The sequence below is a fragment of the Salvelinus alpinus genome, chromosome 1 (assembly GCF_045679555.1).
Source record: "Salvelinus alpinus chromosome 1, SLU_Salpinus.1, whole genome shotgun sequence".
Lineage (NCBI taxonomy): Eukaryota > Metazoa > Chordata > Actinopteri > Salmoniformes > Salmonidae > Salvelinus > Salvelinus alpinus.
The window spans coordinates 90,269,786-90,283,051 of record NC_092086.1 but is presented as its reverse complement, the minus strand read 5'-3'; the positions used below and the strand labels follow the sequence as shown (position 1 = coordinate 90,283,051).

General features: G+C 40.5%; 1 protein-coding gene across 2 annotated transcripts; it reads left to right on the top strand.

Moving 5' to 3' along the window:
* Nucleotides 1-921: 921 nt before the first annotated feature.
* LOC139533698 (E3 ubiquitin-protein ligase RNF167-like) lies at nucleotides 922-5,567 on the top strand. Of its 2 annotated transcripts, none has more exons than XM_071331990.1 (10): nucleotides 922-1,021; nucleotides 2,145-2,304; nucleotides 2,460-2,540; nucleotides 2,629-2,772; nucleotides 2,923-3,010; nucleotides 3,231-3,321; nucleotides 3,754-3,859; nucleotides 4,498-4,591; nucleotides 4,813-4,893; nucleotides 4,993-5,567. In XM_071331990.1, the coding sequence occupies exons 2-10, from the start codon at nucleotides 2,206-2,208 to the stop codon at nucleotides 5,418-5,420; spliced, it is 1,212 nt and encodes a 403-aa protein (XP_071188091.1). In that variant the 5' UTR covers nucleotides 922-1,021; nucleotides 2,145-2,205; the 3' UTR covers nucleotides 5,421-5,567. The 2 variants fall into 2 exon arrangements, with proteins under 2 accessions (XP_071188091.1, XP_071188101.1); XM_071332000.1 differs by lacking the exon at nucleotides 922-1,021 and adding an exon at nucleotides 1,061-1,199.
* Nucleotides 5,568-13,266: the final 7,699 nt, after the last annotated feature.

The window sequence follows — 13,266 nt, the reverse complement described above, 5'->3', positions numbered from 1 at the left end:
ATATAGGTCTGTAACAGTTTTGGTCTAGAGTGTCTCCCCCTTTGAAGAAGGGGATGACCGCGGCAGTTATCCAATCTTTAGGGATCTCAGATGATACGAAAGAGAGGTTGAGCAGGCTATTAATAGGGGTTGCAACAATTGCGGCGGATAATTTAAGAAAGAGAGGGTCCAGATTGTCTAGCCCAGCTGATTTGTAGGGGTCCAGATTTTGCAGCTCTTTCAGAACATCAGCTATCTGGATTTGGGTGAAGGAGAAGCAGGGGGAGGCTCGGGCAAGTTGCTGTGGGGGGTGCAGAGCTGTTGGGTAGGAGTAGGGGTAGCCAGGTGGAAAGCATGGCCAGCCGTAGAAAAATGCTTATTGAAATTCTCGATAATCGTAGATTTATCAGTGTTGACAGTGTTTCCTAGCCTCAGTGCATGGACTTTACAGTTTCCCAGAACTTTTTTGAGTTTGTGCTACAGGATGCAAATTTCTGTTTGAAAAGCTAGCCTTTGCTTTCCTAACTGCCTGTGTATATTGGTTCCTAACTTCCCTGAAAAGTTGCATGCCAGTTCCAGCATGCCAGTATGCCATTCCCCCTGCTGTCCGTCAATCAATGGAATACCTGGAATGTTTCAGTGCCAGGCGTATTTGTGGTTGGTGGACAGCGACTCAAGAATTGTTGTGGACATTCACTCATTTATGGTTTATTCTCAGTCATTATAATACATGTGTATTTTAGTTTAAGTGTATTTCTTTAAACATAGCCTACACAATACATTTCAACATACACAGTATCTGTGTAAACTAAAATACATGTTGGTATAAATAAAATGTAAAATTCTGTGAAAAACTGTTGTACTGCAATTGAGTGCAATTTTTGTTGTTGTTGATATTCCCAACATGTAGTATGTCTTTGCTGGGAACTCTTATTTTGAAAAATAAAATCCGCGATCGTGTTGCCACCATAATATCCTGCTGCTAGGAGAACCGTAATAACTTTACCACGGTGAAGAATTGGACAAGACAAGACACTGACTGGTACAAGGATCACACCACTTTTCCCCAGATAGCTAGCTAGATAGATATGTTTACATTTCCATAATTGAGACTGTTCTGGTTATCAGTATTGAGGAGCAGCCTGACATAAAATACTGTAACTTTCAGATCGCTAGCTACAATCTTAGAACATTAGCTAACGTTAGTTATCCGTGCCGTGGTAAATCAAATTCGTCTTTGTTGTTATTAGCAGCACACCTAATGTTACCTAGCTAACGTCAGATTGTTCAGCCAAACTAGCTAGCTAACTGAGTTATTAAGGAAAATAATAGTTTTGTCCACCGGACCGAATGTGTTATTTTTGTCCCCAAACATTGATTCCAAATTGTTTAACGTGTTTTAGCTGTGTGTTAATTTAACGTTAGCTAGCTACGTATAAACTAACGTTAGTTAGCTACTGTAGTTATTACTGACGAGTAACGTTAGCTAGCTACTGTACTGTATTTGTGTTTTGTATACAGGCACCACCATATCTAAACGTTGATCATAGAAACTATTAACGTTATACTGTGAATTTTCTTTCGTTTATTTGGACTGGTATTGGAATAATTTATTATAATGCTATTAATCCCTTACGAAAAAAGATTGCAGTTAGAGTGCAGTATAATTAAGCAATACGGCCCGAGGGGGTGTGGTATATGGCTAATACACCACGGCTAAGAGCTGTTCTTAGCCACGACGTAACGCGGAGTGCCTGGACAAAGCCCTTAGCCGTGTTATATATGCCTTATATCACAAACCCCTGAGGTGCCTTATTGCTATTATAAACTGGTTACTAACGTAATTAGAGCAGTAAAAATGAATGTTTTGTCATACCCATGGTATACTGTCTGATATACTATGGCTGTCGGCCAATCAGCATTCAGGGCTCGAACCATCCAGTTTATAACTGCAGTTAGAGTGCAGTACAACTGCTGCAAATACTGCGTCCAAAATAACATTTTTTTTACTGCAGTAATTTTGCAGTATAACAGCAGTACACTGCAATTACTGCGTTCAAAATACCACAGTTGACTGCAGTTACTGCACATTTACTGCAGTTTCAAAAGTACAATATTTTTTTGTAAGGGATTACTATAATCAAGGGATTATTTTCACTCCTCAGGCTGAACTTCCCTGCTACCTTGCCGTACTCATCCCATTCTCCAGACAGACAGTGGGGCAGGATGCTGGGTCTGTGGTGCATGAGTGCCCAACTGGGCCTTCTCACTCTGGTGCTGTGCTGCACACTGGCTCCCTTACCTGCACATGCATACATCTATGCTGTGAGTCCTCATAATTGTAGAACTGTATGATCAAGTTTGTTGTGGATTTACAAGTGATCTTAGATGTTTGCCATTGCATTTGTCATAAAAAAATGCAGTTTACAGACCCTGTGCACTGGCATTGATTTTAAAACTTGTGTCTCTCTGTCTGGTAGCATTACAGCAATATGACTAACATGTTGTTTGAGGACCTGTCTGCCTTGTTTGGATCATCACTACCCAAAGAGGGACTTATGGTGAGAGGAGGGGAGGGGATAACATGCCCTTTCATCCAATGGATAAATTGGCTAAAATTACCTCATTTTCTTTCTCTTTGTCTTTAAGGGTGTGTTAGTAGAGTCCCATCCACTCAACGGCTGCACTCCGATAAAACCTCCACCACCACGGCCCACATCTAGTGATTCCAACACTACCACTACTAAGTACATAGTCCTCATCCAACGCTATGACTGCAATTTTGATATCAAGGTTAGTGTGTGTCGCTATGCTGTTGGGTTGCTTAGGACATATGGTGTTATTCAATTTGAATTCAACCTATTTATTGCAACATATTCAGTGTAAAACCGTGGTAAATGTACAATTATTATAGTGTGAATTATGATTTTGTATTTAATGCAGGTACTGCATGCACAGCAAGCGGGATTCAGTGCAGCCATCGTTCACAACATGTACTCAGAGACTCTACTCAACATGAACTACAGCAATGGTGAGGATCCTGAAATCGTCTTCAACTTCCCTAAGCTGCCTTTTTCCATTTCTTACAGAATCAATTCCGTTAGTTTACTTCCCCTTAACCAGGTTGACTGATTTGTGTTCTCACTTCTCAAAACCTCAAGTAGTCTTTAACCAGTATGATCCTCCCAGGAAGTAAATACTTTGGTAATGCTGAGTGGCAGTGTTCCCTTTTTGTTTGTTTGTGTGTGTAGAAACCATTGCAGAGGAGATTGAGATCCCCTCAGTATTCACCAGCTACTACGCCTCCCAAATTCTCAGGACCTTCATCATTCCTGAACAAGGGTGATTTCCATTGATGTTCTATTATTTTTGTCAAGCGCAACTTCCATGACAACCTGTTCATTAGTGACATCACACAGGTTCTTTCTAGCGCTATTCACAATGTTAGATGGGGGTACGACTTAACTATCTGCTGATGAGTTATGGTTGCTAATGTAACCATTCAACATGGGTTTGTATTGGCTCTTTGGTAATGGTCTTGCACCGTAATGAAGATGGGACCTTTATTGATTAGAGTTGCACTGAAATTCTGTCATATTCTTCACAACATCTTTGCACTCATCATGATGTCAGCCCCGCTGAGTGTCGGGTCCTATGTGGACGTCATCACCATGTTGGAGATGGTATTGTCTGGCAGTGTTGTCCCTCTTAGTCATAGTCGTTTTCTGAAAAATTCCCCCATACAAAGCTGATGGTGCTGTATTTGGTATGCAGGGCCTATGTGATCCTCAAGCCGGAATTTGCCTTTCCACTCTCGTATTATCTCATCCCCTTCACCGGAGTGGTGGGCATGATCGTCCTTGTGACGGTTGTCTTCCTGGTAAGTGCCCTTGGGGAACAGCCTCATTTTGTAATGAATGTGGAATTCATTCACAATTGGATAGTTATTGGTTTCATTGCTACTTCGTAAATAATTTCCACCCCAGATATTAAAAGCCCTATGACTGTCATCCTTAGGTGTTGGTGTGGTCACTGGCTATGTCTAAAATCTGTCTTGCCTACTACTTACTAAAACAGCATGCTGTGTACTAATCGTACTACAAACTATTTAGAATGTATTGTTTAGTTAAATCAAAATCAGTAAGCAACACATCAACATGCTAGGCTCATCAATACTGAGAGTGCTTCATCTAGTGTGCAATTACATTTATTCCCACCATTTGTTCATTCTGGTACAGGGTGTGACTAACTGATAATGTTGTCAAACACACGTGGCTCTTGAAAAAGGATGCTTTTAGTCAATAGGGTGCAGCGAATTCTACTAGATGAAAAGCCAGGATGTTGAAAAGCCAAAATGTGTAATGACATCCTGGCTTTTAAAGCATACTCATTTTTATTTTATTTCACATACTATAAAACTTTATTTTAGCATCCCCAGATTGCCTGCTGTTTAGAACTTAAGTATGGGTATCTGGACACAGCCTCTGTCTCTTCATTCCCTGTCTTGTCTTGGTTTAGATTGTGCGCTGTGTGCAGTACAGGAAAAGGATGAGGAAAAATAGGCTGACCAGGGAACAACTTAAGAGGATCCCCATTCACAAGTTCACTAAAGGTAACTAGGGGGAGTGTCCCACCACACATTAAAATGAGAATCAGTCACCAGTATAACTGGTCAAACACATTCTGGAACAGCAGTACTCTATTTCTTCGCTAGAATGTTGAGAAACCCGAATAACAAAAATACCAATCTGATTGTCTGCTCCTGTTAGCATTACATTACAGTTAGCATTACAATGCATTTACACATACATGTGAATCTTATTATTTTTCTAGGTGATGAATATGATGTTTGTGCTATTTGTCTGGATGAGTATGAAGAGGGAGACAAACTGCGAGTTTTGCCTTGCTCACACGGTAATTATAATGTTTGTCCCTGTTTAACTCGCATATGTTTATCTCACAGTTCCAAGGTCATGGTTGCAGTAACTGTTTTTTTCCCTGTCATCTCTTCAGCGTACCACAGCAAGTGTGTGGACCCCTGGCTTACAGGGACTAAGAAAACTTGCCCCGTGTGCAAACAACGTGTAACCCGGCCCAATCCGGAGTACTCTGAGTCCGAGTCTGAGAATGAGAGGGCACGTGGTGGAGACGAAGAGGGGGGGGAGGGCGAAGCTGACACAGAGCGCACCCCTCTCCTCCGCCCCTCCAACCCAGGCTTCCCCTCTGGCAATCCAGGGGCCTATTCTGCCACTATCACCACAGTAACCACAGCGCAGTGCCTAGCCTCTCCCACTCACTGCGACTCGCCCATCCTGGAGTATAAGGGCTACTACTCCCCTCAGGAGGTGTCAGACTCTGATACTGAGGAGGGAGGGGTAGACTCCCACCCCTCAGACGATGACACTGCCCAGCTCATTGGTAGGGGCACAGTGGGTGTCTGAGAGCCTGGAGGTAGATGAGATGAAATTACTTTCTGCTAGCTGAAAAGGGTCAGTCTTGTCCCCCAGTGTGGTTTTATCACACAAAAAAGATTAACTGGTTTATGGAGCTGTGGCTATGAAGTTGTCTCAGTCATAGACTTTCTAGAAAACTATTGTCACTCAATGTTGCTAGCTCTAAGATGGTAATATAAAGCCAAGATTCTGCTAGATTTTAGCAGTCCTTTTTAAACCTGTCTTAAACATGAGGCACACATTAAGTACAGTGAATCAGTTAAACATTTTGCTTTAAGTCTTTGCCAGTGCACTCTAACCCCCCACCCCCCTCCTAAACTTTATATTTTCACAAAATGATGTGACTGCCAGGTAGTCTCAATCTTAAAAGGTCATTTCTATATTTTTCAACTTCATATTCTTAATCTCAAGCACCACCCCAACATCAATATATGTGAAAATAGTGCGTTTCTATGTTTTGTAGTAAAAAACATTTTTTTCCCCAATGACATCGGTGTTTATTGTGTGATTTTAACCAATTATGAGTAGGCATTGCCTACTAATTGTCTACTAATTGGTTGATGATGTCATTGGAAACGCTTATCTTCCTCTATCTTTTTTACTACAAAACAGAAATGTGCCATTTTCACATACTGCATGTTGATGTTGGGGTGGTGCTGGAGATTATAAATATAACGTTGAAACATTTTGACATTTCTCTTTAACTAGGTATTTGGTTGAAGAAATCCTGTCAATGCACTACTTGACAATTGACATACCCCAAATTCTTATTTTCAATTAACATACCAGGAGATAACCCACCTGAGATGACTGTGTAAAATCAATGTAGCATGATTTTTTTTTGGTAGTGATTGAATAGAGACACAACTCATTCACCAGAAAGGAAACTACAGTGCTGCTGTCTCACAAATAACATATCTTCCCCATGCTAGTAGTATACTGTAACCTGTATGCATCTCTGTAACTGGTTTCTTTAATGATATTGTCGGTAAGTGGGAGTATAATTTACTCTGGTGAGTTTCATTCACTGTTTTCTGGAGTTTTTTTTCTCTCTGATGGATCTGTTGGACAGTTAATTTGCCCTGGACCAGTAATCATGGCATGTCAAAGGAGAATATATATATTGTAAACTTCACTGTAATACATTTTTATTGTCCAGCATTGTTTCTTTTAACTACTTTTACTCCTTTTAAAAGGTCTGAATATGTCCAGTGTAATTTTATTTCAACTTCTTCTATAAAAAAATGTCTTAATGATGTTGTAATATTTTTTGGGTTTTCTCTCTGTTTATTTTTGGTATAGCTGGTCCTGTGATATATATATATATATACAGTGGGGAGAACAAGTATTTGATACACTGCCGATTTTGCAGGTTTTCCTACTTACAAAGCATGTAGAGGTCTGTCATTTTTATCATAGGTACACTTCAACTGTGAGAGACGGAATCTAAAACAAAAATCCAGAAAATCACATTGTATGATTTTTAAATTATTAATTTGCATTTTATTGCATGACATAAGTATTTGATCACCTACCAACCAGTAAGAATTCCGGCTCTCACAGACCTGTTAGTTTTTCTTTAAGAAGCCCTCCTGTTCTCCACTCATTACCTGTATTAACTGCACCTGTTTGAACTCGTTACCTGTATAAAAGACACCTGTCCACACACTCAATCAAACAGATTCCAACCTCTCCACAATGGCCAAGACCAGAGAGCTGTGTAAGGACATCAGGGATAAAATTGTAGACCTGCACAAGGCTGGGATGGGCTACAGGACAATAAGCAAGCAGCTTGGTGAGAAGGCAACAACTGTTGGCGCAATTATTAGAAAATGGAAGAAGTTCAAGATGACGGTCAATCACCCTCGGTCTGGGGCTCCATGCAAGATTTCACCTCGTGGGGCATCAATGATCATGAGGAAGGTGAGGGATCAGCCCAGAACTACACGGCAGGACCTGGTCAATGACCTGAAGAGAGCTGGGACCACAGTCTCAAAGAAAACCATTAGTAACACACTACGCCGTCATGGATTAAAATCCTGCAGCGCACGCAAGGTCCCCCTGCTTAAGCCAGTGCATGTCCAGGCCCGTCTGAAGTTTGCCAATGACCATCTGGATGATCCAGAGGAGGAATGGGAGAAGGTCATGTGGTCTGATGAGACAAAAATAGAGCTTTTTGGTCTAACTCCACTCGCCGTGTTTGGAGGAAGAAGAAGTATGAGTACAACCCCAAGAACACCATCCCAACCGTGAAGCATGGAGGTGGAAACATCATTCTTTGGGGATGCTTTTCTGCAAAGGGGACAGGACGACTGAACCGTATTGAGGGGAGGATGGATGGGGCCATGTATCGCGAGATCTTGGCCAACAACCTCCTTCCCTCAGTAAGAGCATTGAAGATGGGTCGTGGCTGGGTCTTCCAGCATGACAACGACACGAAGCACACAGCCATGGCAACTAAGGAGTGGCTCCGTAAGAAGCATCTCAAGGTCCTGGAGTGGCCTAGCCAGTCTCCAGACCTGAACCCAATAGAAAATCTTTGGAGGGAGCTGAAAGTCCGTATTGCCCAGCGACAGCCCCGAAACCTGAAGGATCTGGAGAAGATCTGTAGGGAGGAGTGGGCCAAAATCCCTGCTGCAGTGTGTGCAAACCTAGTCAAGAACTACAGGAAACGTATGATCTCTGTAATTGCAAACAAAGGTTTCTGTACCAAATATTAAGTTCTGCTTTTCTGATGTATCAAATACTTATGTCATGCAATAAAATGCAAATTAATTACTTAAAAATCATACAATGTGATTTTCTGGATTTTTGTTTTAGATTCCGTCTCTCATAGTTGAAGTGTACCTATGATAAAAATTACAGACCTCTACATGCTTTGTAAGTAGGAAAACCTGCAAAATCGGCAGTGTATCAAATACTTGTTCTCCCCACTGTATATATATGTACCAGTCAAAAGTTTGGACACCTACTCATTCAAGGGTTTTTCTTTATTTTTACTATTTTCTACATTGTAGAATAGTAGTGCAGACATAAACTATGAAATAACACATATGGAATCATGTAGTAACCAAGTGTTAAACAAATCTAAATATATTTGAGATTCTTCAAAGTTGCCACCCTTTGCCTTGATGATAGCTTTGAAACACTCTTGACAGTATCTCAACCAGCTTCACCTGGAATGCTTGTCCAACAGTCTTGAAGGAGTTCCCATATACGGTATGCTGAGCACTTGTTGGATACTTTTCCTTCACTCTCCTGTCCAACTCATCCCAAACGATCTCAATTGGGTTGAGGTCGGTTGATTGTGGAGGCCAGGTCATCTGATGCAGCATTCCATCACTCTCCTTGGTCAAATAGCCCTTACACAGCCTTGAGGTGTGTTGGGTCAATGTCCTGTTGAAAAACGAATGATAGTCCCAGTAAGAGCAAATCAGATGGAATGGTGTATTGCTGCAGAAGGCTGAGGTAGCCATGCTGGTTAAGTGTGCCTTGAATTCTAAAGAAATCATTGACAATGTCACCAGCAAAGCACCATCACACCACCTCCTCCATGCTTCACGGTGGGAACCACACATCTGTTCACCTACTCTGCGTCTCACAAAGACACGGCGGTTAGAATCAAAAACCTCAAATTTGGACTCATCAGACAAAAGGACAGATTTCCACCGGACTAATGTCCATTATCGTGTTTCTTGGCCCAAGCAAGTCTCTTATTTTTATTGGTATCCTTTAGTGGTTTCTTTGCAGCAATTTTATCATGAAGGCCTGATTCATGCAGTCTCCTATGAACAGTTGATGTTGAGATGTGTCTTTTGCTTGAACTCTGAAGCATTTATTTGGGCTGCAATTTCTGAGGCTGGTAACTAATGAACTAATTCTCTGCAGCAGAGGTAACTCTGGGTCTTGCATTCCTGTGGCGGTCCTCATGAGAGCCAGTTTCATCATAGCGCTTAATGGGTTTTGCGACTGCTCTTGAAGAAACTTGAAAAGTTCTTGAAATTTTCCGTATTGACTGACATTCATGTCTTAAATTAATTATGGACTGTCATTTCTCTTTGCTTATTTGAGCTGTTCTTGCCAAAATATGGACTTGGTCTTTTACCAAATATGGCTATATTCTGTATACCCAGCCTTACCTTGTCACAACAGAACTGACTGGCTCAAACGCATTAAGAAGGAAAGAAATTCCACAAATTAACTTTTAAGAAGGCACACCTGTTAATTAAAATGCATTCTAGGTGACTACCTCATGAAGCTGGTTGAGAGAAAGCCAAGAGTGCAAAGCTGTCATCAAGGTAAATATAAAATATATTTTGATTTGTTTAACACTTTTCTGGTTACTACATGATTCCATATGTGTTATTTCATAGTTTTGATGTCTTCACTACTATTCTACAATGTAGAAAATTGTAAAAATAAAGAAAAACCCTTGAATGATTAGGTGTTCTAAAACTTTGGACCGGTAGTGTGTGTGTGTATATATATATATATTCTACTATATATATGTATGTATGTATGTAGTTACACTTATAATATGTATATATAATATGGTCTCTTTAAAAGAGATTCCGTCTGCTTTCTGAAGAAGTTGAACAAACTCAGGAATAGGAACACATTCACTCCTTATGGAATTGACATATAAGAATTCTTGGTAAAACTCTCCTTACATCATCCTTTGTCTACCTGTAGAAGTATAGATTATTGTTCGGAGGATAGTGCGTATCTTAAGGGACTATTACCATGCATTGTATATAAAATTATAGGATCATATGCACATGCATCAAACTACACTCCCTGAAAAGAGCAGGAGAAGAGGGATACCAGTACTTAAAGTAGTTTACATATTTACGGGTTGTCTCCATCACAGCTATGAATCTATTGGTTTCTGTATGCCATTTATTGATTGTCTCTATACATTGCCTTCCTAGGAATACCAGAATACGCAACTATTTGTTGACAAAAATTACATTGTGAACTGTCCTCCCATATGACATGATGTATATATTTGAAATCACTTGTGTTGGATGAAGGTATTTTGTCAAAATGTACTTTTAAGCACATACTCATAACAATATTCACAGTAGTAATCATGGCTAAAAGCTTCTGTGGTGCTCATGCCAAGTATAGGGACCAAGTTTGAAGTTATATTTAACTGTATGTCTTCTTCATTCATTTATTATGTCATTGTTGGTTAATCTTTGACTTCTGCTTTTCCATAACCACCTTCCTCACTTTGCTGAACATTTCTGGAGTCTTGTGACATTTGAAGTTGGTGCCATAAAACTAAATTTACACACACAATCTGTTTTAGGTCTTGAGTTTTTATCAGCAAAGAATCAACTGCCTATCGACATTACAGTTAGAAAACCATAGATACCCCTCTCCCTCCAGCAAACTACCATGAGTAGCAGGAAGGGTGTATTGACTGTCTGAGTTGGAAAGTGAAGAGTAACGGTCATATGATTCACAATGGTCTTTGAAATCAGAATAATAGTAGAAAAGTTCATTACCAACTAACTGCAGGACTAGTGACTCATACTGTACCATAAGCATAAGTTTGCAGGTATTACCCACTAGTTTACCAGCCCTGCAGTTCCATTTCAGCCATGAATGGTTATGGGCAATGGATTGAAACAGTCACAATGCCTGAGTCGTTCATATACGGTGTCAAAAACTCATTAATTAATTTATAAGCATATGCCTCAGAGTACAGTCATTAGGCTAATTAACATCAGTGGTGGAAAAAGTACTCAATTATCATACTTGAGTAAAAGTTAAGATACCTTAATAGAAAATGACTCAAGTGAAAGTCACCCAGTAAAATACTACTTGAGTTAAAGTCTAAAAGTATTTGGTTTTAAATATACTTAAGTATCAAAGGTAAATGGAATTGCTAAAATGTACTTAATTAAGTATCAAAAGTAAAAGTATAAACCATTTCAAATTCCTTATATTACACTAACCAGACGGAACAATTGTCTTTTTTTTATTGACGGATAGCCAGGGGCACACTGCAACAAATTAAGAATGTGTTTAGTGAGTCCGCCAGATCAGAGGCAGTAGGGATGACCAGGGATGTTCTCTTGATAAGTGTGTGAATTGGACCCTTTTCCTGTCAAAATGTAATGAGTACTTTTGGGTGTCAGGGAAAATGAACGGAGTAAATAATGTACTATTTTCTTTAGCAATGTAGTGAAGTAAAAGTTGGCAAAAATATAAAACAGTGACGTACAGTACAGATACCACAAAAAACGACTTAAGTAGTACTTTAAACCACTGATTAACATGGAGCATAGCTCAACAAGTCTGGCTACAATATTCTCCCTGACTGTTTTTTTTTCAATAAGGCTCCCCCATTTTGTTACAGCCTTATTCTGAAATGGATTCAATAGTTTTTTTCTTCATCAATCTACACACAATACCATATAATGACAAAGCAAAAACAGGTTTTTAAAAATGTTTGCAAATGTACTTTGCTCCGTTCATCTTTCCCTCGATCCTGACTAGTCTCCCAGTCCCTGAAAAACATCCACAAAGCATGATGCTGCCACCACCATGCTTTACCGTAGAGATGGTGCCAGGTTTTCTCCAGACGTGATGCTTGGCATTCAGGCTAAAGAGTTAAATCTTGGTTTCATCAGACCAGAGAATCTTGTTTCTCATTGTATGAGAGTCTTTAGGTGCCTTTTGGCAAACTCGAAGCGGGCTGTCATGTGGCTTTTACTGAGGAGTGGCTTCCGTCTGGCCACTCTACCTTATGTGGAGTGCTGCAGAGATGGTTGTCCTTCTGGAAGGTTCTCCCCTCTCCACAGAGGAACTCTGGTGCTCTGACAGAGTGACTATTGGGTTCTTGGTCACCTCCCTGACCAAGGCCCTTCTCCTCCGATTGCTCAGTTTAGCCGGGCAGCCAGCTCTAGCAAGAGTCTGGGTGGTTCCAAACTTCTTGCATTTAAGAATGATGGAGGCCCCTGTGTTCTTGGGGACCTTCAATGCTGCAGACATTTTTTTGGTACCCTTCCCCAGATCTGTGCTTCGACACAATCCTGTCTCGGAGCTCTACGGACAATTCCTTCGACCTCATGGCTTGGTTTTTGCTCTGACATGCACTGTCAACTGTTGGACCTTATATAGACAGGCGTGTGCCTTTCCAAATCATGTCCAATCAATTGAATTTACCACAGGTGGACTCCAATCCACCTGTGTATGGGCTAGTGGTAGTTGCGGAATGAGTATCAAACATGATTTCTACGTGTTTGATTCCATTCCATTTGCGCCGTTCCAGCCATTATTTTGAGCCGTCTTCCCTTCAACAGCCTCCACTGATGTGAGTAGTAGATCTGTGCCAGCATAGAGGGATAGGCCAACGAGTGATATGTGCTTCAGTAAGGTTGGCTTCTTGGCATTCATAGCAATGGTTATCAACTGTACCACAGAAATGGAATGTAAATCACAGAAAGTAGAGAAGTTTTTGGGCATACAGGATTTGACTTCAGAAGAGTTACAGGGTGTATTGAGTGGGGGTCCTCCCAGGCCTTTGGATGGTGCAAGAGCAGACATGGTCAAAGTAGTGGAATTTGGTAGTGGGTGTTTAATGAGTGTATGGTTAGTTGGAAGGGTTTTATTTTTTGTATTATTATTATTGCTTTTAAATGTTTTCCTTTTTCCTTTTCCCATTTAGTATCACAAATTATAATGGATTTATATTATAATCCAGTTCGGGGCGGTAATGTAACATATTGGATGCCAACCGTTGTTAAACTCAAAAGAAGAAACAGCTGCTTCACAAGGAGATGGGACTGCATTGAAGGGAGTTTAGTCCAATGGTAGCTAT

What these genes read in the sequence shown, in the direction of transcription:
- LOC139533698 (XM_071331990.1), top strand. Translation starts at nt 2,206, where the DNA reads ATGCTGGGTCTGTGGTGCATGAGTGCCCAACTGGGCCTTCTCACTCTG. An exon ending in CACATGCATACATCTATGCT is followed by an intron (nt 2,305 to 2,459) that starts GTGAGTCCTCAT and finishes TCTGTCTGGTAG; the next exon opens with CATTACAGCAATATGACTAA. An exon ending in AGTTTTGCCTTGCTCACACG is followed by an intron (nt 4,894 to 4,992) that starts GTAATTATAATG and finishes TCATCTCTTCAG; the next exon opens with CGTACCACAGCAAGTGTGTG.